We start from the raw sequence: 24359 nt of genomic DNA on the forward strand, positions 1-24359 counted from the left end.
CTGTGGTCTGAGTGTAAATATTAGTGAGGAAGAGACGTCGGGTGGAACCAAGTGCTTGTGCTTAGCTGGCCTGAGGAAGGATAATTTGCAGGGATGTCCTGTGGGTCCTGCAGGTAATCCACTGCACAATTCCCTAAATAATGAGGTAGACATTGTCCCCTGGAGTTGCACATCCCTCAGCCTGCACACACCACAAGCTAGGAGCCGATCTGGGAAAGACTCAGTCTTGTATTTTCAATGGAGGGCTGAGGTCAGGTCTGCCTCTCCTCAGATTCCTTTTCTATTTCATTTCCCCCATTGAGAGATCTGCAAAAACTGGGAGTATAGGTTGACTTTGTAGCTCATCCTCCACCCACAGACATGGCTGCTGCTGCTTCAGACCAAGGAAAGGATGATGACCTGGAGACTTTCTCTCCTAAAAATAGTCTTTGATTAACAGAGAAATGTGTGTGGTCTTTCTGGCTGCTTTTTTTTTTTTTTCTTTTTTGAGATGGAGTTTCGCTCTTGTCGCCCAGGCTGGAGTGCAATGGCAAGGTCTTGACTCACTGCAACCTCTGACTCCTGGGTTCAAGCAATTCTCCTGCCTCAGCCTCCTGAATAGCCAGGATTACAGGCGCCTGCCACCAAGCCTGGCCAATTTTTGTATTTTTAGTAGAGACGGGGCTTCGCCATATTGGCCAGGCTGGTCTCGAACTCCTGACCTCGTAATCCACCCGCCTCAGCCTCCCAAAGTACTGGGATTACAGACATGAGCCAACACTCCCGGCCTCCTGGCTGCTTCTTTTCGGGCTGGGCAGCAATGAATCCTGCATGAAGAAGCTGCTGTAGGAACAGGCGAGAGGCAGTGCCACAGATCAAGGGCTATAGGCAAATCAGGGTGGAAGGATTGTTTTTGCCAGAGATTGCAAAACTAAGAGAAAAGGCACAATTGTATCCTTGCCAATCTCAAAATCCGTAAGCAGAGAAATACCTGGGAGTCTGGCCCCCTGCATTCCCCCTTGCCATCTTCCTTGGGCAGACATCCTGATGAAGGTAGAAAGAGTTTCCATGCCATTTTTGCTCATTCTCATGCATTGGTTAGAACTGGGCCAGAGCAGCTCTTAAATAGGAGCCCTCAGTAAAAATGATGATGATGGTAGTGGTGGTGGCGGTGGTGGTGGTGGTGACAGCTACTGTTGTTATATATCCCTGATATGCCAAACGTCATGCTGAGTGCTTTGCATTCATAATTTCATTTCATCCCTATAGCAATGACAGGAGATAAATCCTATTATTATCTTCATTTTTCATCTAGGACAATGTGGCTCAAGAGAGGTTAAGTGACTTGCCCAAGGTCACACAAAGTAGTAAAGTTAGGATTTGAACCCAAGGAACCTATATTTTTATGACTAAGCATGGTTCATAGTAGCAACAGTCTAAAGAGGGGCAATTCCATCTGACAATATATGAGAGTTTAGGAAGTCCTTGACTTAGTAATGACACATGCAAACAAATGGCTTCTGTCCAACCTCCGTTTCCCCCTCCAATTCCCCCTACTCAGCATCATACACCCTTTTGTGAGTAACACTAAAAAGGATTTGCAACTTCTAGAGATATCATAGGGAGAAGAGGAAAAGCTGGAAAAAAAAAAAAAAGTAACAGTTTGGGAGAATCAAAGTCCTGAAACAAATTTTCAAGCAAGATAAGCCTGTTTACAGGCTAGCTCTGCAAACCAAAATATTCTTTCTAATAGCACCTAAAATGTTACCATTTCCCTTCATTCTACTATTAAAATCTCACCAATAAAAAACTTACCTTGGATTAAGAAGTATACTCTTAAGATTCTGAAACTTCAGAGAGGCGAATAGTCTGTCACACTTTAGTAAAAGTGTATTTAATCAGATAGTTGCTCTCTTGCAACCTAGCTAGAAACAGCTGCTCTGAGGGACTAAAAATTCTGATGGGGTGGAAACAAAGGTGAGTAATTTGGAAGTATATAGAGCTTAAGGGTCGAAACATGCCTGGCCCATGGAGTGCCCCAGGGGGCTCGGATGAACAGCAGAACATCAGCCACGTGGAGAAGGGGACACTAGAAGGAGAAAAGTACAGAAGGGGCCATGACAGTGCACCAAAGGCTAACTTAGCCTATTACAGGGTGCCTCGCAGCAAGCTCTAGATCCAGGAAAAGGAGAGAACGTTTTGATCCTTCTCGCCTCTATTCCTAGTAACTAAAAGACCTTGGACTAATGCAAATCTCTTTCCTATTTCCAAGCTTTAGAATGTACTGTTCCCTCTGCCTGGAGCACAGTTTCTCATCTCCTATCCAACATTTTTTAATTGCGGTAAAATACAGATAACATAAAATTTGTCATCTGAACCATTTTTAGTGTACAGTCCAGTGGCGTTAAGTACATTCACATTATTGTGCAATCAGTCTCCAGAACTCTTTTCATCTTGCAAAACTGAAACTTTATACCCATTAAACAACTCCCCCTTCTCCCTCCCCTAGCCCCTGGCAACCACCATTCTACTTTCTGTTATCCCCTGACTTTTACCGCTTGTCCTAGTTAACTCCTGCTAATCCTTCACTTCCCAATTTAGTCCTCAAACTGACCTCCCCATGAATGCTTTTCCACTTTCCCCTCGCTCTCCTTCCCTTCCCACTCTCTGCTGATGGGGTGACACTCACCCCCCACATGTGCACAATGAACCATGCTTACCCAGTTACAGCCACAGCAGCTCACTCACTGCATTGTTCACTGACTAGACTTTTCTCTCCATGAGACTGCAAGCTTTTTTTCTTTTCTTTTGAGACAGGGTCTCCCTCTGTTGCCCAGACTGGAGTGCAGTGGCTGGATCTCAGCTCACTGCAGCCTTGACTTCCTGGGCTCAAGCGATCCTCCCATCTCAACCTCCTGAGTAGCTGGGACTACAGGTGCTTGCCATCATGCCTGTCTTTTTTTTTTTTTTGGTAGAGATGGGGTTTCACCATGTTGCCCAGACTGGTCTCCAACTTCTGGGCTCAAGCCATCTTCCCACCTTGGCATCTCAAAGTGCTGGGATTACAGGCGTGAGGCACCACACTCAGTCACTACTAGACTGCAATCTTTTTAAGGGCAGGGGCCCACCAGCAACCCTATTACCTGGTAATATGCTGCTAACACATACCTACTGTCAGTGCAGCATAAGCATTTAATGATTGAAAAGGTTTAGCTACAACATGGGTGAAACAGGCTTTTTTTTTTTTTCAGGTTGACTTGGAAACTTAATCACTATGCAGAACAGTCTCCGCAGGAAAATGCATTCCACATATAAGCGTAGGGTGCCTCTTTCACAACTTAGAACCTTATTTGTTCCCTTGATTTGCCCAATGACCTTAACAAAAACATTTTTACATCACTTGGTGCTTAATATTCCCTATTTGTTGCCAAGGGAATAGATATAACACTACTTTGAAAATATCTGGGCCAGGCGCAATGGATCACACCTGTCTGTAATCCCAGCCATTCAGGAGGCTGAGGCAGGAGAATTGCTTCTCCTGCCAGAGGCAGGGTTGCGGTGGCAGAGGTTGCGGTAAGCCAAGATCGCACCATTACACTCCAGCCTGGGCAACAAGAGCAAAACTCCTTCTCTAAATAAATAAATAAATTAATTAATTAATTAAATACCTGATACCCCTTGGAACTGAGTTCAAAGACCAATTTAAAACATCTATTCATTGGAACACCTATAGAGCTTTCACAATTTTTTTTTTTTTTTTTTTTTTTTTTTGAGACCGAGTCTCACTCTATTGCCCAGGCTGGAGTGCAGTGGCACAATCTTGGCTCACTGCAACCTCCATCTCCCAGGTTCAAGTGATTCTCATGCCTCAGGCTCTCTTGTAGGTGGAATAACAGGCACCTGCCACCACACCCGGCTAATTTTTGTAATTTTAGTAGAGATAGGGTCTCACCATGTTGGCCAGGCTGGTCTCGAACTCCTGACCTCAGGTGATCCACCCGCCTCGGCCTCCTAAAGTGCTGGGATTACAGGCATGAGCCACCATGCCTGGCCTAGAGCTTTCACAATTTTTTGTTTTCTTTTTGGTTATTTGGTTTTAATTACTATTTTCAGATAAAAGTGATAGGATTCTGAAAGGATTGTGTAGATGGTAGACTTTGGGTATTTGTGGACATGAAGGTTGATTTCAACTATTTGAAATGACCTCAGAAGTCAGGGGACTGGCACGGTATGGTGGCTCATGACTGTAATCTCAGCACTTTGGGAGGCCAAGGTTGGAGGATTACTTGAGGCTAGGATTCAAGACCACCCTGGCCAACATAGCAAGACCCTGTCTCTAAAAAAATTAAAATAAAAAATAAATAAAACATCACAGACACACACAATTTGTCATTTTACAGAGGCATGAAGTCAAATCATTGATATTGCAAGGCTGGGAGACAGAGTCTATTACTAAGCTAGTGAGTGAGCCTAGCCAGCCTCACAGCACTCACACATCTCATATTGTGGTCTATAATTCATTATAACATCTGCAATAGCTCTTGTGCAGTTACTTTTCAATCAGAAGAACATTGATTTCTTTATATATACATATATACACACACATGCATTTTTAATGGCCCTAAAAAAAAGCTGACTGCTGGGACTCGTGATGGAAGTAAGAGAAAGGGAAGTGGTCTAACAATGTGATGGTTCTCTGCCAAAAAAATAGTTTAATAAATCACTCTAAGCCTTTATTTATAGTCTCATTAAGAGTCTGAAGAACTCTCTCTTTTTCCAATTCTTCTTTAGTTTTATTACCAATAGATACACACTAGGTATTCACAAATCTAAGGATTCTTAAAATTCTCAGGATGTGTCCTTCCCAAGTAGCCAGGATCTGCTGCTGTTCACTTAATGCATGATATGCATTAAGGGATCAGGACCTTGCCCAAGTAGTGAAGTAATACTTACCACAATGCAATTTAAAGCAGGTGTAGATCTTAGGATTTTGTGTGTGAGTTATATTTCTCAACCTATATTAAAGTTTAGATATTAAATTTTCTTCTGTCAGAGTGATCAAAAAATTATAACTTTCATTAACTAGTAATTCTTAAATAGTATTTTCTATGTAATCACCCTTCAGACATTTATGTTGTCTTCTCATCACAACTATAAAGAAGCTTAAGGCCAGTCGCGGTGGCTCACGCCTGTAATCCCAACACTTTGGGAGGTCAAGGCAGGTGGATCACTTGAGGTCAGGAGTTCGAGACCAGGTTGGCCAACATGGTGAAACCCCATCTCTACCAAAAATACAAAAATTAGCCAGGCATGGTGGCAGGCACCTGTAGTCCCAGCTACTCTGGGGGCTCAGGCAGGAGAATCACTTGAACTCAGGAGGCAGAGGTTGCAGTGAGCCGAGATTGCGCCACTGCACTCCAGCCTGGGCAACAGAGCGAGACTCCATCTCAAAAAAATGAAATAAAACAAAAAAAAAAACAAAGAAAGAAGTATTAGGCTTTTCTTAAGGATGTTTCCTGCCTAGTTTCTCTCCCTTGCTCCTTTCATACATCTCTCTGTGGCCTGAGGATTTTGCTATTGTCTTGGTTTCCCCATTATCCCTCCTTTGAAAATTAATGTAGACATCAGAATCAGACTGTGTTCAACAGAAAGAATCTGTGAGTATGTTTTTTTGTTTGTTTTGAGATGGAGTCTGGCTCTTGTTGCCCAGGCTGAAGTGCAATGACACAATCTCCACTCACTGCAACCTCTGTCTCCCGGGTTCAAGCCATTCTCTTGCCTCAGCCTCCCAAGTAGCTGGGATTACAGGCGCATGCCACCACACCTGCTAATTTTTTGTATTTTTAGTAGAGACAGGGTTTCACCATGTTCGCCAGGCTGGTGTCAAACCCCTGAGCTCAGGTGATCCGCCTGCCTCAGCCTCCCAAAGTGCTGGGATTACAGGCGTGAGCCACTGGGCCCAGTCTGTGAGTATGTTTTGCAGAGCAGAAAGATATTGCTCATTCATTCATTTGACAAACACTAATTGTCCGTCTACTAGTGACAAATACTACGGTAGGCACAGTTGAGAGACCACGTCCATGCCTTAGAGTAGTCCACAGGGGTGGAATGTGTTGAGAGCTATGAACGAGTTCAGACTGACTCAGCCTGGAGGTTGAGAAGGCTTTTGGAAGGAGAGGACACTTAAGCAGAGTTTCCTAAGGATGTATGCAGGAACTAGCCAAGTGGTAAAGAAAGGATTCTCTAGGAGAAAGGACAATATAAAGGTGAGAGAGCATGGCAGCATGGAGAAACTGAAGCAACTTGTAATGACTGCACCCCAGGGTACATGCAGGGGAGGGAGTGATGAAAAATGCACCTTGCAAAGGAGGCAGGAGCCAGATCATGAAGAGCCATAGAAAGCAGCTAAGAGGCCAGGCGCCGTTGCTCATGTCTATAATCCCGGCACTTTGGGAGGCCGAGGCAGGCAGATCACCTGAGATCGGGAGTTCAAGACCAGCCTGACTAACATGGAGAAACCCCACCTCTGCTAAAAATACAAAATTAGCCAGGCGTGATGGCGCATGCCTGTAATCTCAGCTACTCGGGAGGCTGAGGCAGGAGAATCGCTTGAACCCAGGAGGCAGAGGTTGCGGTGAGCCGAGATCATGCCATTGCACTCCAGCCTGGGCAACAAGGGCGAAACTCCATCTCAAAAAATTTTAAAAAATGAAAGCAGCTAAGGAATTTACGCCAATGACGGTGGGACTCTGCTTACACAGGAATTGACGTCACCAGATTTTTATTTTATAGAAATGACTCCCAGCTATGTAGAGAATGGATTGGAGGAGATAAGACTAGGGGCTGGGACCCCAGATATCTTTATTTGTTTGAGAAGAAGTGGCCAAAAATAATATTTTCTGGCCAGGTGCGGTGGCTCACATCTGTAATCCCAGCACTTTGGGAGGCCGAGGCAGGCAGATCACCTGAGGTCAGGAGTTTAAGACCAGCCTGGCCAACACAGCAAAACCCCGTCTCTACTGAAAATACAAAAATTAGCCAGGCATGGTGGCACACACCTGTAATCCCAGCTACTCAGGAGGGATACACTGAAGCAGGGAAAATTGCTTGAACCCGGGAGGTAGAGGTCGCAGTGAGCCAAGGTTGCGCCACTGCACTCCAGACTGGGCAACAGAGCAAGACTTCTCTCAAAATATATACATATACATTTTCAGGCCGGGCACGGTGGCTCAAGCCTGTAATCCCAGCACTTTGGGAGGCAGAGGTGGGTGGATCACGAGGTCAGGAGATCGAGACCATCCTGGCTAAGACAGTGAAACCCTGTCTCTACTAAACATACAAAAAAAAAAAAAAAATTAGCCAGGTGAGGTTGGCAGGTGCCTGTAGTCCCAGCTACTCAGGAGGCTGAGGAGGGAGAATGGCGTGAACCTGGGAGGTGGAGAGGGCAGTGAGCCGAGATCGTGCCACTGCACTCCAGCCTGGGCAACAGTGCGAGACTGTGTCTAAAAATATATATATATATATATGTTTTTTTTTTTTTTTTTTCTGGAGAATGGAGACCACCACGTGAATGACATTTGCTGGCTGTTTTGTATGCAGTTCCACCTTCAGCCTTTTTTCTGAATTCCTTTCCTCCAGTCTTCCACCATAGATATCCTTATTAATCCTGTGATGTTTCTTGATTGGAGGGTTTCTCGCGTGGTTGACATTTTGCTGTTATGCATCTCGAATTTAAATTCAGTCCTCTAGCTAGGCTTTCATTCTGGGCTTGGTAAACTGCCATGTGCCTTTAGACCTTTCCATAAAAAATAATTTATGAACTTCTGAGAGAGATTGGTATTCCCAAAGCTAAAACCAGACCCTTGAGACTTAGCTAGCCTTAATCTAAAAAGATATAAGTAAAAGGACTGTTACCCCAAATTGGAAGAAAAAGATTGCCCTTGCATTTACTGGGTACTTCCATATTTAAATTCAGACTGACTCATATTTTCTAGATCTGTCTACTTGACTCCCTAGTTAGAGCTCCCAGAGGGATGTCTTTTGCCTGGAGACTTATTCAGGCCTCCAGCAACTATTCCCTAAGCCCGTCTCACCCTCCTCCTCATTCAGGAAGATTTAAAGTAAAAATGTGTAGCATAAACAGGATCTTAAATCTCGTCCTAAGAATTTGATAATGACAATACCAAAAGGCCATCTTGGGTCTTGGTCTCCTCCATTAAACAAGCAGACTCAAAATTTATTATAACACTACAAACACTCTGTAGGTCATAGGTGTTTTGAGTCACATCATATAAAATAAAGTATTTTTAGATATTCTTAAGGAAAGGTCAGAAGGACCAAAATTATCCTTCCTTTTATGGTTAAGTTTATGCTGGGGAGAATTTTTTTTTTAATAATCTGGAATTTGCATTTGTATTTTCCATTTATGACCAAAAACACACAAAACCATGAAGGGACTGAGGCTGACTTTCAGGCCTTCTCCCATTGGTTCCTGCTGGGGCCAGCAAGTCCCTGTGCAAAGCTATGAGAAGGCAAAGATGCTTTCTGAGACCTGTTTGGCAATGGATATATCCCCTCCATGGTGATAAAACATTGCAAGTTACGGGGTATGTTCCATGACAGCATGTTAGCCATCAAAGGGTGCATATGCCTCAGAAATGATATACATAGACAAAGGCCCTAAACAGATTTAAAGAAGCTCCTGCCATCACCTCCAACAGCTGCTGCCCTTGTAACCACTGGATATTTGGCCACTTTGGACCCTATGGGTGTGATATTCTTTCCCAAACCCTGACATGTATCTAGGAAGGAGCCAGGTGGCCCGCCTGGCCTAATAAGATGACTCTTTGGAGTTGATCTCTATTTTGACACCAGATGGGGCCCACAAGAGGGTCCCATACCAAGGCAAATATGCATCCTGAAACAATGGGAATAAATATGACTATGTTTCTTTCTTTCTTTTTTTTTTTTTTTTTTGAGACAGAGTTTCGCTCTTGTTGCCCAGGCTGGAGTGCAATGGCACGATCTTAGCTCACTGCAACCTCCACCTCCTGGGTTCAAGTGATTCTCTTGCCTCGGCCTCCCAAGTAGCTGGGATTACAGGCGCCCGCTACCACACCTGGCTAATTTTTGTATTTTTAGTAGAGACAGGGTTTTACCATGTTGGCCAGGCTAGTCTCAAACTCCTGACCTCAAGTGATCCGCCCACCTTGGCCTCCCAAAATGCTGGGATTACAGGCGTGAGCCACCACGCCCAGCCGGCTATGTTTCATTTTTATTGAAAACAACAAACAATGACTTGGGAATTAAACATAGCCAATGCAGATTTAAATAGAAGGAAATGTTAAGGAGCCATATTCCCTGCCAGAATCAGATGCCCTTTCCTGCTTTTCAAGTTTTGAGTGTTTGGTGAAGGATTCCATGATTTGAAGAAGGCAGAAGAGGCTTGGGATGAGACCCCCATCTAGTAAGGGTCATCTCTAAAACTGCCTGATTATCTGGTGGGAATGCTATCTCCTCACTAAAAGCCTGTGGTTAGATTAATGCTAGCATTTGAAAATCTGCTAAGGCCTGATGGTGGGCAGCCAAGGAAGGAATGTGTTTTCTGTTTATCTCTTTAGTGGCAGAAATGTTCATCACAGAAAGACTGTGAACTCCCAGTTTCAGGCATGCCTGGAAGTTGTGCAGCCTATAGTCTGTATGTATAGCCTGTATACACTGTAAAAACTGGAATGTGCACACCAGTTTCTGAATGACAAAAAAGAACCAGGCCTTTGTTTGCAGCCAGTTATCTGGGTTGGTCGATGGGTTAATCAGTTTCTTTGACTTGATAACAGGGGTAGATCTTGCCGCATTGTTCTGAAAGGAGGTTTTACCACCCCCACTGTACTATCTCCCAGGAATGCAGTTTGAGTTGTGTCTCCTCCTTGACAGCTTGGACCTCAGTAAATTACCAAGGTCTTGACCCAAGAGATGGAGAAGTCCTAAGTGATTTTTCAGTCTCCTATCTAAAAATGTGTTTACATTTCTTGAACTCTGGCTGACTGATTCATTCTCCTGGTGTTGCAAGAACTTTTCTTATGCATTAGAATTCATAAGTTTCATTTCTAAGAGGCCCATGGTTCCTTCCAAGCCACAGTGTAGTGAACCTCATCACAACACAATTCTGCTGGGCTGGATTTGTCCCGAGGGTGGATCATGGCCAAGCAGCTGTGATGTGGCAAGCTCATTGAGGCTAACCGGAGGCAGTGTGATGTGGCGGGGAAAGTGCAAGACACTAAGTCAGGACATCTGGGTTCTGGGTCCTAGTCTCGTGTTATTTCAAGGTGTGCCCTTGAGCCAACTGAATGAAAATGCTTTCAGGACCTCAGTTTCCCCCAAGCTGATTCAAATTAAAAAAAAAAACTTTTTTTTTGAGACATAGTCTCACTCTGTTGTGTCTGGAATTGGTGGGTTCTTGGTCTCGCTGACTTCAAGAATGAAGCCACAGACCTTCGTGGTGAGTGTTACAGTTCTTAAAGGTGGTGTGTCCAGAGTTTCTTCCTTCTGGTGGGTTCGTGGTCTTGCTGACTTCAGGAGTGAAGCTGCAGACCTTCATGGTGAGTGTTACAGCTCTTAAAGGCGGCACATCTGGAGTTGTTCATTCTTTCCGGTGGGTTCGTGGTCTTACTGGCCTCAAGAGTGAAGCTGCAGACCCTTGCGGTGAGTGTTACAGTTTGTAAAGGTGGCACGTCCGGAGTTGCTCATTCCTCCTGTCTGGAGTGGTTCGTCCTTACAGAGAGCTGATTGGTCTGTTTTGACAGAGTGCTGATTGGTGCGTTTACAATCCTTTAGCTACAGAGTGCTGATTGGCGCGTTTACAACCCTTTAGCTAGACACAGAGTGCTGATCGGTGTGTTTACAATCCTTTAGCTAGACAAAAAAGTTCTCCAAGTCCCCACCCGACCCAGAAGCCCAGCAGGCTTCACCTCTCAATGGCACTCGACTTTGTGGCACCTAGCCCAGGCACTCCGGCAGCCCAGAGGGAGCTTATCCCCGATCAAGCCCAGCAGGCGCCGGCCACGGCCGGCCAAGTCGGCGCCCATCGGGAACCCGCCCCGGCCCACGAGCGCTGCACGCAGCCCCGGCTCCTGCCTGCGCCTCTCCCTCACACCTCCAAGCGAGCAGAGGGAGCCGGCTCAGGCCTCGGCCAGCCCCAGAGAAGGGCCCCCACAGCACAGCGGCGGGCTGAAGGGCTCCTCCAGCGCGCCAGAGCAGACGCGGAGGCCGACGAGGCGCCGAGAGTGAGCAAGGGCTGCTAGCACGTTGTCACCTCTCACTGTCACCTAGGCTGGAGTGCAGTGGTAAATCTCGGCTCACGGCAACCTCCACCTCCCGAGTTCAAGTGATTCTTGTGCCTCAGCCTCCTGAGTAGCTGGGATTACAGGCACGCGCCACCACACTCTGCTAAGAAATGTTTTAAATCTGTGCAAAAGCCATTTTCAAAAACAGAAGAAGATAGCTGAGAAACAACAGAAAAGGGAAGGTCAGCCCACAAAGAATGAGTAGAGGCTTAAGGTCAAAGAGACAAAGATACAGAGTCATATATGGCCATTGGCTCCTAAAAGAGCTACTTATGAATACCAAGTATGGAAAGAACTTTTTATTGGACATTGGTCCCACAGAAGAGACTAAACCCTTTGTCAGTAGAGTCATGTGCTTAGCTAAATCTGTTCCTCAAATAAACATTCCTTTAGAACATTGAAGTTACTTTTTTTATTTTTTTTTTTTGAGATGGAGTCTCACTCTGTCACCCAGGCTGGAGTGCAGTGGCGTGATCTCGGCTCACTGCAACCTCTGCCTCCCAGGTTCAAGTGATTCTCCTGCCTCAGCCTCTGGAGTAGCTGCGACTACAGGCGCGCACCACCACACCCGGCTAATTTTTGTATTTTTAGTAGAGATGGGGTTTCACCTTGTTGGCCAGGCTGGTCTCGAACTCCTGGCCTCAAGCAATCCACCCACCTCGGCCTCCCAAAGTGCTGGGATTACAAGCATGAGCCACCGCACCTGACCAAATTGACTTTCTTAAGGGAAAAAAAAGAAAAGCAAAATAAAACCTATCCTTTTGCACCATGGAGTTTTAGTGTCGGGCAGTCTTGGAGGGAAATCCTTACTCAAAACCTCACTAGTGGTACAACTTTGAGTGGGTTACTATACCTTTTGCACCTCAGCTGCCACACCTATAGAGAACATTGATAACGACAGCATGGAGGGGAGTCATGGCTATCACATGACAGCCCCATGCTGGTGTCCGGGTGGTGCCTGCTTCCCGGCTGGCCCCACGGTTTCCATGGTTTCTGTTAGTCCCCTCCCTCCAGCCCCACTTTGGTGTTTGCCTTTGTTTCATTCATGTTTCCACCTTTCCTCTTGCCCCTCTACATTATGAGGGAAAAGGGAAGCCTCTGATCTCTCTATTTGGAAGTTTGCAGAAGCCTTTTCCTACTTCAGTGAAGTGCAGTCATACAAAATTTATACTCAACAGCATCAGCAGATTTTTTCCATCAATATTTCCTTTTTAATTTCAGCTTTATCTGAATTTTAATAGCATAAAGAATTTACTTTTGTTCTTTTAAAGAGCAACCAAAACAAGAATAATATATATTTGAATATAAGGTCTTAACACTATGTTTAACATGGTGTTTAGGCTATGCCTATAGAGGTTACAGGTGTTATTTGGTGAGTAAATTATGAATGCCATGGGTGTATATGTGCTTATAATCTTACATACATATGAACTAGGTGTGTGTGTGTATGGTATATATAAAAAGTCATGAGATCCAGATCTGACCACCTTGATCTTTTTTCCTCTTTGATTTTCACTGTAGCAAACACTGAACCTAGAGACAATCTTCACATGAATCTTTATGAAACCTCACCGTTGACCCAAACAACAGAGAAGCAGGTATAGTATTGACTCTGAATGAGGATGACACTGGGAGTCACAACTCTTGGGTTCTTGTTTCGGCTTACTGTGTGGCCCTCAGTGAGACTCTTTACCTCTCTGGGCCTCATTTGCCTAATCAGTAAAATGAGACAAGTAGACTATGAAATCACAGAGGTTCCTTTACTCTTAGACTTGGAATGTCTTAACTCAACTTGGACTGTATTATTTGGCTGTTTATGTGTGTGAATAAGCTCAAGGTCTTTCCCTGACTTCTGCAAAGTCAGAAAGGGAATAAGGGAACATAGAAAGGTAGCATCCAATGAGGCAGTAGGCACTAATTTTCATTCGTAACAGAGATAAACATTAGCAATTAAGAAAAAAAAGGTGCAAAGGTAATCATGAAGAAAGGAGGATGGTGCTTCATCTAGATACATTAAGAATTTCTATTAGTGGGCCGGTCATGGTGGCTCATACCTGTAATCCCAGCACTTTGTGAGGCTGAGGCAGGCAGATTACCTGAGGTCAGGAGTTTGAGACCAGCCTGGCCAACGTTGTGAAACCCCGTGTCTACTAAAAATACAAAAATTAGCCGGGTGTGGTGGCATGCACCTGTGGTCCCAGCTACCTGGGAGGCTGAGGCAGGAAAATCGCTTGAACCTGGGAGTTGGAGGTTGCAGTGAGCTGAGATCATGCTGCAGCCAGAATCCAGAGCGAGACCCTGTCTCAGAAAAAAAAAAAAAAAAAAAAAAAAAAGGATATCTATTGGTGGTTCAAGGACATATGTTCACAAATATTTATAAGTTTGTTCCTTCCTTGGAAGCTTTGAAGCTGGAACTGTCTTCAAATTATCTCTAGAGAGACAACTCAGGGGAATTCCTATAACTGAATCCAGGGCCTCGGAGAACCTGAGGCAGAGGCAGCACACGTAGCTCCAGGGGACTCCCAGGTCTCACCCCTGCTGTGTGACACCTCCAGGCCATGATCTTGATTTCTCCATTCTGTCCACCTTCCTTCCTGCCACAGCCTGGCTACTTCTTCTTCCCCAGCACTCATTATATATAATGATAATAGAAACGGGTTTGCTTTCATCTGCCTGCCCAAGCTGGGCTCTGAGGTAGGACCTGAACTCTTTGTGACAACCCTAGGCCTGGGTCAGGCCTCCACTGAGGTGAAACGCAGCTGAGCAGCTCCTCCCTGCTGCCAAGGAGCTGCAGAACCAACATTTGCATTTTTTAAATGCCCACTTTGCAGACATCCCATTTAATGGATCTAGAGACAGAGTTTTTGAAAGAGTGTGTGACTAAGGAAAACATAATATGGTGTATTTTGATAATTCTGCAACCCAAAGGCCATGCAAAGGCCTCACATACCCTAAACACACCCCAAATTCACACAGCCCCACGGTTCTGTTCCAAAAGACCTACTATCACCTGCAATGAAAGAGAGGCTCAGCCAGGCACAGTAGCTCACGTCTGTAATCCCAGCACTTTGGGAGGCCAAGGCGGGCGGATCACGAGGTCAGGAGTTCAAGACCAGCCTGGCCAACATGGTGAAACCCCATCTCTACTAAAAATACAAAACTTAGCTGGGCATGGTGGCGCACGTCTGTAATCCCAGCTACTCGGGAGGCTGAGGCAGGAGAATCACTTGAATGCAGAAGACGGAGGTTGCAATGAGCCAAGATCACACCATTGCACTCCAGCCTGGGCAACAGAGCAAGACTCCATCTCAGAAAAAAGAAAGAGGTGCTCAACCATGTCAAATTAAATCCTAGGCTTAATTATTAACTTTGCAGTCAGAAGAAGGAACACCAGAGCGAGGGGTCTTAAACTCTCATCCCGGTTCCCTCCATGAGGCTGTGGAAAGTCAGCTCCCTGAGAAGCCCATGCGCCTGCCTCCTTTGTGAAACGATGGGGTGGCTCCCACCAGAACCCACTGGTTTGTCAAAGTCGCAGTAGTCCCAATTCCTTTAGAAGCAGCCCTGGAAAGAAAGGGCATCTGAGGAGAAGTCTAGGGAGCCCCACCAGCCCCAAACACAGAGAAAACAGGGTAGGAGGGAGGTGGGGGTGACTTCCTGGCCTCCTGCACCCCCGCTTACTTCTCGAGGCTAATGGCCTCTTATTAGATTAATCACTGACTTCAGTTTTAACTACTTCCTCAGCCTACTCCATGGCAATGACTAATTTCATGTTTATTATAAAGCATCTGGAACACATTTAGGACAAATTTCTGTCCAGCTGATTTCAGTTCCCTACCTTGATGGGCCACTGGCAATCCAGGGGATTCCTTCCCCTGCGGCCTTTCCCACCCTGAAGCAGAGGACATCACAATACTGATCTTAGCAGCACCGTTCCTTTCCATCATTTCCCCCACTGGCTCCCCGCTCCCTCCCTTCCTTGGGATCCGACCCTATTAGGGGTTCAGTCACATGAAAGATTTGTACTTTCATCACAGTCCTAGCTGAGAGAGGGGAAGACATGCCAAAGGTGGATATTCTGGTATTACCACCCTCTAATGAGAAGTCGCAGGCCTAGATTTTGAAAACAATCTCTGGCGTGTGGGTTGGAGAGAAAGCCACAGGGTGCTCTGAAGAGGCTGGGGTGACAGTGTTCCCTGGGCTGGAGGCTTCTGCAGAGGCCCTACCGCTGCGATGGGAGAGCCTTCACCTCGTCTCCTCAGAGGCTGTCCGCGCTGCAGTGGGAGCAGAAAGGGTTAGGCTCCTTCCTCCAACACACAATGAGGAGGGCAAATGGTGGGAATGGCTCCCAAGGCACCCCTTCCACACCTGACCCGAGGAGCGGTGCCTAGGCAGCGAATCCATCAAAAGAAACGAGAGTAGCAACTGATATCAGCAACTTCCTAGGAGTTGGAAGAGCGGGTGAGGTGGTGGGGGCGGGGGTAAGAAAACTACAAGGGGAAATGTGGAGATGAAAAGAGAGCAATGAAAAAAGAAAAAGGAGACAAGCAGACATGTTTCAACTCCAAGCTCCTATTTCCTCTTTCAAATGAACTGCTTCCCCACTGTGAACAGAATCAAGTATTTATGAAGGCATTTTTTGCATATTAATAGCTGCATATGGAACATTGCCAGAGCTGCAGTCCTGAAGGTACAGTGCCCTTTTTTAATGCAGGTCTTTCAAACTCCTCACAGAATTTGGTATTCTTCAGATTTATTTTCATTTCTGCCTTGTGGCTCCTCCTAAGGCCCTTCATTTGATTAAGAGAAATTAGTTCCTGGGATACTTTCAGAGACAGAGTATTGCTCTTACCTCGGTGGGCCACTGACATCAATCACTGGCAAAGCTTTTCCTCTCCCCCAAGGCCTCTCTGTGTAGAGGCCGCAGGTTGGGTAAGGTGACCAGCACCTAAAAAGAGTATTAAAATTATACATGAAAATTTCAGGAGGAAATATTAACATAGCTAGACAGTGGTGGGAGGAAGTAAAACTAGAAAAAAAAGTAAAATAGTTTCATTAACTTTACCATCTATACTCAGTAAAGATTACCTCCAATTTTAAAAGAAAATCATTGAGAACCAGGAGAAAAATAAACAAAAGACAGAAACAATTCATATCCAAAAAGGAGTAACAGAAAATAAATATGAAAAAAAATCATTCATCTTGATTAACAATTTAAATGCATATTGAGGCAAACTGTAAGTACCATCTTATATCTGAGATTTGTGCCTTCTCTTACTCTTTTTAAATGGTAACACCCAGGGCTGCCGGAGTTTTGGTAAAACTGGTATACTTATACACTTCTGGTGGAACACAGTCTTGGTTCAATCCCTTTGTAAAGCAAAATGGCAATATAACTCATGAAACATGAAAAACATGAAATATCCATTGATTATGTATTTCTGACTTCCGGGAATTTATCCTAAGGAAATAATTCAACAGAAAAAAAGAAAAAAGTCAGTGAAGATGTCCATTGCAGCATTATCTATAACAGAGAAAATCTGGAAACAGCCTAAGAGTGTAACATCAGAGAAATGATTTTGGGGAGGTTTAGAATCTTGTAGCCTCCAGCCACATGACTCCTAAACCGTAATTTCTAATTTTGTGGCTAATTTGTTAGTCCTGCGAAGGCAGTCTGGTTCACAGGTAGGAAGGGGGCTTGTTTTGGGAAAGGGCTGTTATCGTCTTTGTTTCAAAGCTAAACTGTAAACTAAGTTCCTCCCAAAGTTAGTTTGGCCTACACCCAGGAATGAACAAGGACAGCCTGGAGGTTAGAATCAAGATGGAGTTGGTTAGGTCAGATCTCTTTCACTGTCTCAGTTATAATTTGGCAATGGCAGTTTCACCCTCAGTGAAGGGTTTAATTCAAGCATTAGAAAAGAATCATTGTTCATACTAGAAACTGAGATTTAATACTAATGTTTAACTAACAGGCAACATCACTGACAATTTGGACCAGACAGTCTTTGTTGTGGAGAACTTTCCCATTGATTGTAGGATGTTAAGCAGTATACTAGATGCCAGTAGCACAACCCTCCCCAGTTGTGACAATCAAAAATGTTTCCAGACCCTGCCAAATGCCCGCTGGGGAGTGAAATCACCTCCAATTGACAACCACTGGTTTAATTTTTTTTTTTTTTTTTTCCTTTTTGAGATAGAGTCTTGCTCTGTCACCCAGGCTGGAATGCAATGGCACAATCTCGGCTCACTGCAACCTCTGCCTCCAGGGTTCAAGCAATTCTCTTACTTCAACCTCCCAAGTAACTGGGATTATAGGATCATGCACCACTCCCAGCTAATTTTTTTGTATTTTAGTAGAGACAGGGTTTCATTGTGTTGCCCAGCCTGGTCTCGAACTCCTGAGCTCAGGCAATCCACCCGCCTTGGCCTCCCACAGTGCTAGGATTACAGGCGTGAGCCGCCGTGCCCAGCCTGATTTAACATTTTAAAAGTAGAAATCAAGATAAGTCAACTATGACTGCAGCTATGTAAAAAAGGAAAAACGTATCTATTCGGAAAAGACTTGCAATTAATGCATGAAAAAAGTGCTGTCATGCTAACTTGAAATCGAGGTGGATTATGTTATTTGTTTTCCTTGGCTTTTTTTTTTTTCATTGTTTTGCCTTTTTCTAAATTCTCCCTGTAAGAAGGAAAGATGGATCATGAGGAGAGCTGGTTTTATTCAAGTCTAGCATAAAGTAATCTTGGACTCAGAGTATACAACAAGTATTCAGCAAGCTGAACAGGGGTCAACACCATAGCACCATTATTTTTTAGCTAATTATCATTGGTTTAAAATATTTAACATTAATCAGGTTTTTATCAGTTTATTGAATAGAGTCATCAGCATTCTCCTTTTAAGGATCTCAATCCCTTTTTGGCATTTTATCCCTCTAACTCTAGACTTTGGGGGAAAATGAATTCATCTTTCTGAAAAATTGGAACTCAGAGCATAAAACTCTCATCCATCGAGATCCATCTATGTAAGCTTGGGAAAAGAGGGGTGCTGAGCCGAGTTGTTTATAGAGCTGTCAGGGCAGAGGTTGTCAGTAAAGAGTATCAAAGTACAAGCTCAAACCTTAATTAGATTTCCCAAAAATGATTGCATCTCTTTGTTTAAAATAAGAAAGAAAGCATCTCACCAGTTTTCACATTGTCACTTTTCTCCCTTTGTTTGAACTATTTCCAGGCTAGGGAGAACAAACATCCTTTCTCACATGACTTATCTTGGGTTTGGTTTTGTTGCTTTGTGGGGCTTAGAACTTTGGTAGTATCCTAAAAATCCTGTTAAATTGGTGTTATATCCCTTTCTTCACTTCTGTTTCAACCTATACTATCTCTTGAGTTCAGGTTTCATAAGTTTACAACAGTATAAATTCAAATTTAATCTTATGTATCCTAAGTTTATCTCTTTTGGATTTCAAAGAGTAGCCTGTAATTCTAGCGTACTAGGATTTGGTTTGAATAAACCTGTGTTTACCCCCATCTGTTTCCCTGGTGGTTTCACAGATGGTGTTCATATCCCCGTCAGCTCTCCTCTTTCAGGACCAAAAACAACACACACGCGAAAAAAGACAAAAGATAAAACACCTGTAGACACACTATGTTTTGTACAAGGGTACAAAGGTAACCTTTTATTTCAGTGTCCTTTTAAGCCATACCCTACCCTGCCTTCTGTTTAAGGCTGTTATCTGCCTTTGTATCCCTTGTGTCTGGCACAGTTCCTGGTACATGGGAGCCACTCAAAAATAAATCAACAGGCCGGGCGCAGTGGCTCACACCTGTAATCCCAGCAATTTGGGAGGCCAAAGTGGGCGGATCACTTGAAACCAGAAGTTCGAAACTAGCCAGGGCAACAAAGTGAAACTAAACCTGTCGTTAACATTAAGATCCATGTTCTGAATAGAAAAAGCCTATCTCCTCTAAGTAGAATTCAGAGATTGCACTTGTTTTATTTTCAGTGATAATGAGACGGAAGTTCAACTGATATTTTCCCCACAACTCAAACAATTTCTGGGCATTTCCTGCCATTGGTCATTATGATTTGGTTTTTCCTTCTCTGGAAAAGCTTTGGGTCATGTGGTGACTTGGGGATGTTACTAGGCATCCTTCTTGGAGATCTCTCTGAGGCTGACAAGTAAGATTGGTCTCCACACCAATGCCTAAGAGAATTCGCTTCTGCATTTCCCCATCAAGAGAAGTGCTCTTGACTCCCTACCCTGCCTTTGTTTCTTGTTTCTAAAGTCAGCTGTCTTTTCCAAGACACTGCCAATGGTTTGCCTAGTTCCATGCCTGTGCTCACTCTCCCTTCTCTCTCTCCCCACCCCTCTGGTTTTGTAAATAGCTTTGGTTGTGGAACTTGATTCAAAGGCTTTTTGAAGATCTAAGCAAACTTCATCTTCTGGTTCAACCTTACCCACAGGATTACTTTGTCTGCCCCAAAACGCCCTAGACAATTTAAGGCTAATTTCCTGAGAGGGGTTTGTTTTTAATTACAAAAGGAAGGCTTTTATTTGCTGAGTTTTCACTGCAACTATCATTTATTCCAATAAGTCTATATTAATTGATGTCTTGGCTGCTAGTGACACATAATATCTGCGTGGTTAATTTTTTTCCTTTTTTCTTTGTATTATGAAAAATTTCAAACATATGCTAAAGAATAGTATGATAAACTTCCACGTACCTATCACAAGCTTTAACAATTATCTCCCCATTCTCTTAAGAGGGTCTTTTTTTTTTTTTTTTTTTTTTTTTGAGATGGAGCCTCACTCTGTTGCCCAGGCTGGAGTGCAGTGGTAGAGTCTCAGCCCACTGCAACCTCTGCCTCCAGGATTCAAGCGATTCTCCTGCCTCAGCCTCCCGAGTAGCTGGGATTACAGGTACCCATCACCATGCCAGGCTAATTTTTGTAGTTTTAGTAGAGTCAGGGTTTCACCATGATGACCAGGCTGGTCTTGAACTCCTGACCTCAGGTGATCCACCTTGGCCTCCCAAAGTGCTGGGATTACAGGCTTGAGCCACCCGCCTGGCCGCGAGGGTCTTGTTAAATGGTAAAAACAGCCAATGTTTTTGAGTTTTACTACGCACAGGGTTTAGGATTATCTCATCCTTACAACATGCCTATGTAGTTGGTACAGTTATTATCCCTGTTTACAGATAAGGAAATAGATGTTAGGACTAGTAGGGACCCTTTCACACATGAACTGCACTTTAAAGAGGCCTAGTCATTTGGAAATCCAATAAAGCTGCATTTAAATCCCAACTTCTAGGCCAGGAGTGGTGGCTCACATCCATAATCCCAGCACTTTGGGAGACCAAGGCTGGAGAATTACTTGAGCTCAGGAGTTTGAGACCAGCCTGGGCAACAAAGTGAGACCCCATCTCTATAAAAAAGTAGCAGCCGGGTGCAGTGGCTCACACCTGTAATCCCAGAACTTTGGGAGGTTGAGGTGGGTGGATTACGAGGTCAGGAGATGGAGACCATCCTGGCTAACAAAGTGAAACCCTATCTCTACTCAAAACACAAAAAATTAGCCAGGTGTGGTGGCACTCACCTGTAGTCCCAGCTACTCGGGAGCCTGAGGCAGAAGAATCTCTTGAACCCGGGAGGCAGAGGTTGCAGTGAGCTGAGACTGGGCCACTGCACCCCAGCCTGGGTAACAGAGCAAGACTCCATCTCAAAAAAAAAAAAAAAAAGCCAGGTGTGTTGGTGCATATCTGTAGTCCCAGCTACTCAGGAGGCTGAGGCAGGAGGATTGCTTGAGCCTGGGAGGTCAAGGCTGCAGTGAGCCATGATCATACGACCACACTCCAGTCTGAGTGACAGAGCAAGACTCTGTCTCAAAAATGAATAAAATAAATCCCAACTTCTTCCTTATAGGCTGTGTGGCTTTAGGCAGGCTATTTAACCTCTCTGAAGCAGTTTCCACATAGGGTAATAGTATTTCCTTCATGGGGTCATGATGAGGATGAGATGAAACATATGGAAAGGGATTCACACAATGCTTGGCAGTAGGCAGCCCCCAATACATTATAATCATTACTGTTGTACTCCCCTGTCCCTTGCCTTGAAAGCCATTATAAAACAGAGCTTGGAGCTTGTATACAAACTAAAAGTTTAGACATGGAAAAGGAGAAGCTTGAAAAGCAGGAATAATTTAGAGGAGGACAATGAGTCAATCTACCAATTGTTCCTCCCTTTCCCATCCCCAACCCCCAATTCAAGCATCCCTCTCTCTGCCTCCCAAATATCCTCCATGCCTTCTGGAGTGTTCACTGTGTTTCACTGTTTAAAATTCTAACCATTAGAGATTATTTTGGGTTCCTCATATCTATTTGTGAAAGTTTCTTAATTGCTTTCCCCCTATACCTAAGGGATCACAGCTGAAGGTCTAGGGGCAGAGGGGAGGCAGGGAATTTGGGGGCCAGGAGCATTGTGTCAGCAGGGCACCACAGCCCACAGCACAGGGCTGCAGAGGAAAATGTAGAGGTCAGAGGACAGAAGAGCCCACTGGAGGGGAAGGGGTCAGGAAAGTGTGGGGGACCAGGAAAGAAAAAGAAAGGACATTTTTCTTTCTCTTCTTCCAGCCTTCTGCTGTCACACATGACCAGGACTACTTCAACTCCACAGTCCGGCTGAATTTGGGTTAAACTTTTATGGGCGAGTCTGGGAATCAAAACACCATTTTTTTTTTCTTAGTAAAAATCAACTGATTTAAAAATGACCTTTTCACAGTGGAATCAGTTTGCAAGTTGAGATTCCCTGTCTGTCAGTTGTCAGATTGCAAAAGTCCCACCAGACCCAACAAAACAAGGAAGTCATACAGTTTTGAGTTCAAGTTTTGAGTTGGAAGGAGCTGGGGAGTTGTTCAGATTTCCCACCTTTCACCCCTCAACCTCCCATCTCCCAGTCTAAAATAGAATGTGTCATCTCTCAAACACAGGCACAGTTCCGGCCTGAATACAGCTAGCCACCCCCTCACAGAAAAAGCTGGCTTCTACCTCCCTTGGGGCAGAAGAGATCACTATTTTGGCTTGAAATTTTTCTCCTCCAGCTCCTGCTGAGCCAGATAAACAGTGAGTCTGTTGTATCAACAAAGTACATAATAATGTTGAAGACAATAACAATTAGAACTCACAGCTAAGATTTACTTATAGTGGAAGCTCTGGAATGAAAGTGTCTAGAGTTTCATTCAGAATTTCCTGGAAGAGAACAATGAGCTTAGCCCCATTTTCTAGGCAGGGAAGCTGAGGCACAGAATGACTTAGCCAAAGTCACGAAATGAGCCCCTCACAGGAGCGAAGACTGGAGGTTGCCATGTTTCTCTTCCCAAGCTTATGTTTGCTAGCTGTTCGGCTAATTTGCTAAACACTCAAGAGGATGTCAAATCTCCTTCTATAAAGTTGAGGACATTAAAAAATAGATGAAGACCAAAATTCCTGACAGGAGAACAAGAAAGCTCTCGTTTGGCTACCAAACTAACTGTGTCTCCACCGTGCCTACCTGTGGAGCCCTCGCAAAACGGCCCACTCAGCCCATTTCACCAGCACCAAATTCCCTGTAGAATGTAAAAAGTGGGCCCAGACCTCACGTGGCCAAGAAGAGCAGGATGAGCCCAGGTGACAGGCGCTAGACTGCTGGGCACATCTGTGTGGGTGGAAGCCCGCTGTGGCTCGGGGGTTCTGCTGCTCCTCAGAAAGAGGCTATGCGGCCAGGCTGGGTTGCTGAGCTGAGATCCCAGGCGTCCATCTGACCTCCTGCACACTGGAGGCCTCCTCTCTTCCAGCCAGAGAAACCTAGACAGAGACAGAACCTCAGAGTGAGGACTTTGGGGGTGGCCAGGGTGGTCGGCCTTGCCACAGACAGAGTGCCCTCCAAGTCAGCCTGAGGTTGACAATGTATAATACAACGCCCAGCCCACTCGGATCCCCTCCCTAGGCAGCCCCATCTCAGGGAGCCCGGGGAGTCCCAGGCACACTCAGCCCCACCTCTGGCCCCATTCCCACTGCCCGCTTTTAGGTCCGTAGGCTGCCATGGGCAAGGAACAACAGGGCCCGGGAAGGCCAAACACGGGGAAAGTTGCCAGGCCCTTTGCTCCGGCAGGAAGGGCCCCTTCCAGGATTTGGTTCCCCTACCCTAGCAGGGGGTGGGAGGACAGGGAAGCTCAGAATCCCAGCCCTCCTTCTCCCCTACCCCCAGTGACTAAATCTCTCAGATCTCTCTGTGCCCCTGGGACTCAGAGCCAACCAACGGGAGTCGAAGGACAGACTATCAGCCAACGAGGGGAGCCCGGGGGTGAGAGGAGGGACTGACTCTTCCTTTTGTTTACTCACAGGAGGCGACAAATGCCCTGTGTGCACAGAGGTTTGATGTGGCAACTTGAGAGACCACCTAAGGGTTTCAGCAAAGGCTCCCCGGACCCGCTCTTCAAGCGTTAAGATAATGGCGGGGTGTGTGCCCCAGCACATTTCAGATCTTGGTTACAAAGGCCCTCCTCCTTTCTGTTTTCTTCCTCCAGCTCAGCTTGCCCACAGGTTCCCGGAGTCTCTTGGCAGCCTGTTCTCCGGCAGAATGAAGTTGTGAGCTGCGTGGGAGGGAGTTAGACAGTGAGAGTGTTGCAGCCTCCTTAATGAGGGACAATCGCTCTTCTTGGAACCATTAAGCCGCAGCTACAAAGATGGGGAACCCCAATTAGAAGGGAGTGGGAGAAGTAATGAGGAGGGCCCGAGGGACACCTACAGGACAGATCCTTATCTCTGGTGGCTCTGTGGGACCCAGGGTGGAGACGCAGCCACTTGGGTTTAGAATTTCATCTCCTTCTTAAGATTAGACTTCCCGAAGTCTGTTTGGAGAGCCAACCCATGGTAGTGACCATTTAAAATATAACAGTTGAAAGGAGGAGGAAAAATTACTGGGGAGAAGGGTTTCTCCCTTGGTCTGTAGCTCAGATATTATAATCCAAGAGTAAGAAAGGAAACAGTAAAATGTGTCTGTAATTTTAA

General features: G+C 45.1%; 1 protein-coding gene across 2 annotated transcripts in view; it reads left to right on the forward strand.

The window, feature by feature from the left end:
- KIAA2012 (KIAA2012 ortholog) overlaps nt 1–24359 on the forward strand; it is a 134919-nt gene that overhangs the window by 54408 nt on the left and 56152 nt on the right. For both annotated transcript variants that reach the window (XM_054479139.2, XM_054479141.2), the window contains exon 13: nt 12843–12919. In XM_054479139.2, the coding sequence (XP_054335114.1) occupies nt 12843–12919 (77 nt within the window). The remainder of the gene's footprint in view (nt 1–12842; nt 12920–24359) is intronic.

This window comes from Pongo pygmaeus, chromosome 11, assembly GCF_028885625.2.
Source record: "Pongo pygmaeus isolate AG05252 chromosome 11, NHGRI_mPonPyg2-v2.0_pri, whole genome shotgun sequence".
In the NCBI taxonomy this organism is placed as follows: Eukaryota; Metazoa; Chordata; class Mammalia; order Primates; family Hominidae; genus Pongo; species Pongo pygmaeus.